Genomic DNA, 4,244 nt, shown 5'->3' on the forward strand with positions numbered 1-4,244 from the left:
TTTTTAATTTTATTTTTATACAAAAAATTTTTACACAACTCAAATCCTAACCAAGTAAACCCACTTAAAATTAAATTGTTTAAACCCAACAACATATTTCTTTTACTTATGGCCCAAAAAAAATTTCGTCTTCTCGGAGCCGGCCCTGGTAAAACGTTTGCCTTCGCCGACTTTAAATATAAAAAAAAACTAAAATTTATATAAAGGAAATGATTATGTAACGTGTGTGATGACTAGTACATATGACTTTCATGTCAAACGTCAAACGTTTGCAACTTCGTAAATTAAAAAGTATGCTGTTAACTAACAACAGCTTGGATGAAACGCACAAATGTTTGGTTATGGGACACTTGTTTTTTTGATTACCTAATCAGTTGATCGATTCTAAATTACATTTATCATGTTATAAAAGTGGCATATACACATGACTACGTGCATACATCAAAAGAGAAAGGGAGCAATGATAAAGAGCATGAAAACACTAATGAGCAGCATAAGTGGGCATACGCTTTCAAATAATGATCTTATCTAAAAACCAGAACTTTCTGAAGACGAGCTATTTTTTTTTTTACTTGCCAAAAAAAGTGGAAGATAATGTGAACGGCTTAGAAACAAAAAAAAAAAAGGGGTAAGATCAATAACATGCAGTATGTGAATAGAAAACATGCATTAAAGTATGCAAGTAATTGTGTGAAATTGGCAAAACATCCAAAGTAAGAATTTTCCCGACCTACACTCACAAACTCTAGAAATTAAATCAAGAGAACACTAGAAGTCTAGAATAGTAAACCACATTATCAAATTAATATATTTTTTTTGAACGGCTAGCGAATCTTTTAAATAGACTACTGATTAAATTCACCATATCAGAATACATTTACCTTTCGATCTGGGAAAACACTCACTTAAGGTCAACGTCCGTTAGTACGGTGGAATAAAACTCGTTTAGTTCAATGATCCAACTAGTGAGCACCACATAGTCGCCAATAGAGGTGGGCAAATTAAACGGTTAAATCGAACCCGTTTGAAACCGATTATGTAGAAACTTGTTTGGAACCGAGTGAAACTGTAGGTTCGAAACCGGTTTGTAGTTTTCTCCACAAAACCGGTTCCAACCTGGTTAACCGAACCGAAACCGGCCAAAATCGAACTAAAACCGGTCAAAACCCGAACCGAAACTTATCAAAACTCAAACCGAAACAGATGGTAACCTGGTCAGGAAACCGGTTTCACCCCGAATCGAGACCGATCACAAACCGGTTTTGATTTTTGTTGACCAGAGCGGACCAGTTTCAACCCAAACCGGTTTTATGTTTTAAACAAGGGTTTGGGCACCTCTACTCGCCTAGTCTTCCATCATCACCTGATACAGCCAAAAACTAAATTATAAAAGCATTAATCAAACATAAACCACATAAAACACCGAATCTCTCGGTTACAAATATACCACCGTCTCATTGACAATTAGTGGTACTATAGATGATTATTAAACACTGAATTAAAAACCTGACCCTAAATAATTTAAGCAGAAGATATTAAAAATATTAAAACACATAGGGAGAGTGGTATTACAGATAATTAAAATTATTATTCTCTAGCATAAAAGTGGCACACGCCCATAGGCCTTCGTCTTCCACAATCCCCCATTCCACCATCGCCATCATCAATCAATCAATAGCCTCCATACCTCATATTATTATTATTATTATCACAACACAATCAATCCTTCCTATTTTGTATGCTTCTGTAATCCAATCATGCATATAACAGGACCTCATTCCTCAGCTCTCCTTCGCAGAGCTTCTAGGTCATCCAGGCTCCACTCCACCGTCACCAGAACTCAACCGTCTCCGCCGCCGTCCGATCCGTCTCCGCTAGCCTCTCAGTGCCGATCTTACAGCGGGGTATCCTCCGCCTTCCGTACCGTCAGATCCTCCGTACCAAGGTGGAGTCACGGTGTTGATTGGAAGTCTCCGGCCACTCTCACCTCGCAGATCAGGACCGCTGCGTCTCCTGTGCTCGATCGCTTTCACCGGACACTCGCTACTATGGGTAATTCATTGCTCTGCTGCTTAATTTTCATTTGAAAGCTATTGTTTTGTTGTAGATGAGTAGAATTGTTTTTAGACCTAATCGTTGACCGTTGACTTTTGAGCGTGTGATTCAGTTTTCAAGTGAATTGTGGTTTTGACCTAATACTATGACGGTAAACTAAACAAAAGGAACTTACTTGTGTCTCAATATAAAAGATATCAGTGTCGAGTAATCGCTGCTAATGGTTAAAAGAGTGAATGTGGACTGAAAACTTTATGTAAAAGGAAGCCTTAGCATATGTTGTATTGGGATATGATTGTTGTAATTGACAAACAGAGCCATTAACTTTGACTTTTTGCTTATTCCAATTTTTTTTTCTTTTTAACAGTAAGTAAAGGAAAATATAGGTTGGCGTAATTTGCGGTGAGCAGATATGTAAATGTAATAAAATATCCATGCAGAACTCAATCAGTAAATTTTTTTATTATGCTGTTCTAGATTTTTTGTCGTAAAGATTGTGATGAACACAATTACTGTAGGCAGCTGACTTATGATGTTTATCATATCTGTTTGCTAATGTATACTGCCTGAAATTATACTTTAATCTACATGTTTGGTCTGATTTTTTGCATTTAAATGCATGTGCAGCTTCTCAGAATGCTTTCAATGGAATCCTAACCGGTCTCCCCAAACCTGGTGGTGGAGAGTTTGGAAAGTTCTATAGTTTGCCTGCTCTGAATGATCCAAGAGTCGGTAAGTTTTTTATTATGCTGTTCTAGATTTTACAATTCGTGTAATGCATAAAAGTGTTATGCTATAATGCAATACACCTCAGAATAACCATAATTCTTTTGGTGTTGGAAACAGACAAGCTGCCATATTCTATTAGGATTCTTCTGGAATCTGCAATCCGTAATTGTGACGGTTTCCAAGTGACTAAGGAAGATGTTGAGAAGATTATTGATTGGGAAAAGTCTGCTCCAAAGCAAGTTGAGATTCCATTCAAGCCAGCCCGTGTTCTCTTGCAGGTATCTACTTTCAGTTGTTGATGTTTCAGCCTTTGACTTTTCATGATCATGTAACTTCTCTTCCATTTTCCAGGATTTTACTGGTGTTCCAGCTGTTGTTGACCTTGCATGTATGCGTGACGCCATGAATAATCTAGGTGGCGACTCTGACAAAATTAATCCTTTGGTATGTCCTGTATTTGCATGTTGATGCTAAAATAATATAATAATATACATCAACGGATCTTTTTGTTCATTCAAGAAGCTTGTTGTAATAGATCTATGGCATTATGTGTTTTCATGTGTGTGTACAAAAGAAAGGTAAAAAAAGTTTAATTGGTATTATTGTAATGTTTTGCTTCAGGTTCCAGTGGATCTTGTGATTGATCATTCAGTTCAAGTTGATGTTGCTAGGTCAGAAAATGCAGTACAAGCAAATATGGAACTTGAATTTCAAAGAAACAAGGAAAGATTTGCCTTTCTAAAGTGGGGTTCAAAAGCTTTTCAAAACATGCTTGTTGTTCCACCAGGATCTGGTATTGTGCATCAGGTAGAATCTTTATCTAAAACGTTATGGGCTTATAACATCTTTTTTAATTCAATTGTACATCAGTATAAATGATAAAATATTCTATTATATCAGGTCAATCTTGAATACTTGGGTCGGGTTGTTTTCAACACTGATGGAGTGCTCTATCCTGATAGTGTTGTGGGTACTGATTCCCACACGACAATGATTGATGGGTTAGGTGTTGCTGGTTGGGGTGTTGGAGGAATCGAAGCCGAGGCGGCAATGCTTGGGCAGGTAAAGCTGTATATTATTCTTAATATTATTAATCTGGTGTATTTACCAGTACTTACTTCTAATATAATGTATTACGATATTGACAGCCAATGAGTATGGTTTTACCTGGAGTTGTTGGCTTCAAGTTATCAGGAAAATTGCGTGATGGTGTAACAGCAACTGATTTGGTTTTAACTGTCACTCAAATGTTGAGGAAGCACGGTGTGGTTGGAAAATTTGTTGAATTCCATGGTAGGTAAACCTGACTGTGGTTAGTAAATGCTTATAATTATATATATACTGATATTGGCAATGTTATTTTATACAGGTGATGGTGTGGGCAAAATATCTCTGGCTGACAGGGCAACAATTGCCAACATGTCACCTGAGTATGGTGCAACAATGGGGTTCTTCCCAGT

At 37.1% G+C, this 4,244-nt stretch overlaps 1 protein-coding gene across 1 annotated transcript; it reads left to right on the forward strand.

Moving 5' to 3' along the window:
• Window positions 1–1,636: 1,636 nt before the first annotated feature.
• Window positions 1,637–4,239, forward strand: LOC143611106 (aconitate hydratase 3, mitochondrial-like; the record flags this gene model as incomplete). The annotated part of the gene is made up of 8 exons (XM_077085399.1): window positions 1,637–2,052; window positions 2,683–2,787; window positions 2,902–3,062; window positions 3,136–3,228; window positions 3,406–3,591; window positions 3,685–3,846; window positions 3,933–4,077; window positions 4,154–4,239. Coding segments are annotated over exons 1-8 (1,233 nt in total), but the record flags the coding sequence as incomplete, so codon positions are not given.
• Between the last annotated feature and the right edge of the window lie 5 nt (window positions 4,240–4,244).

Source organism: Bidens hawaiensis, unplaced genomic scaffold (assembly GCF_021521415.1).
Source record: "Bidens hawaiensis isolate Kalapana, Puna unplaced genomic scaffold, B.hawaiensis_p1.1 tig00029371_1, whole genome shotgun sequence".
In the NCBI taxonomy this organism is placed as follows: domain Eukaryota; kingdom Viridiplantae; phylum Streptophyta; class Magnoliopsida; order Asterales; family Asteraceae; genus Bidens; species Bidens hawaiensis.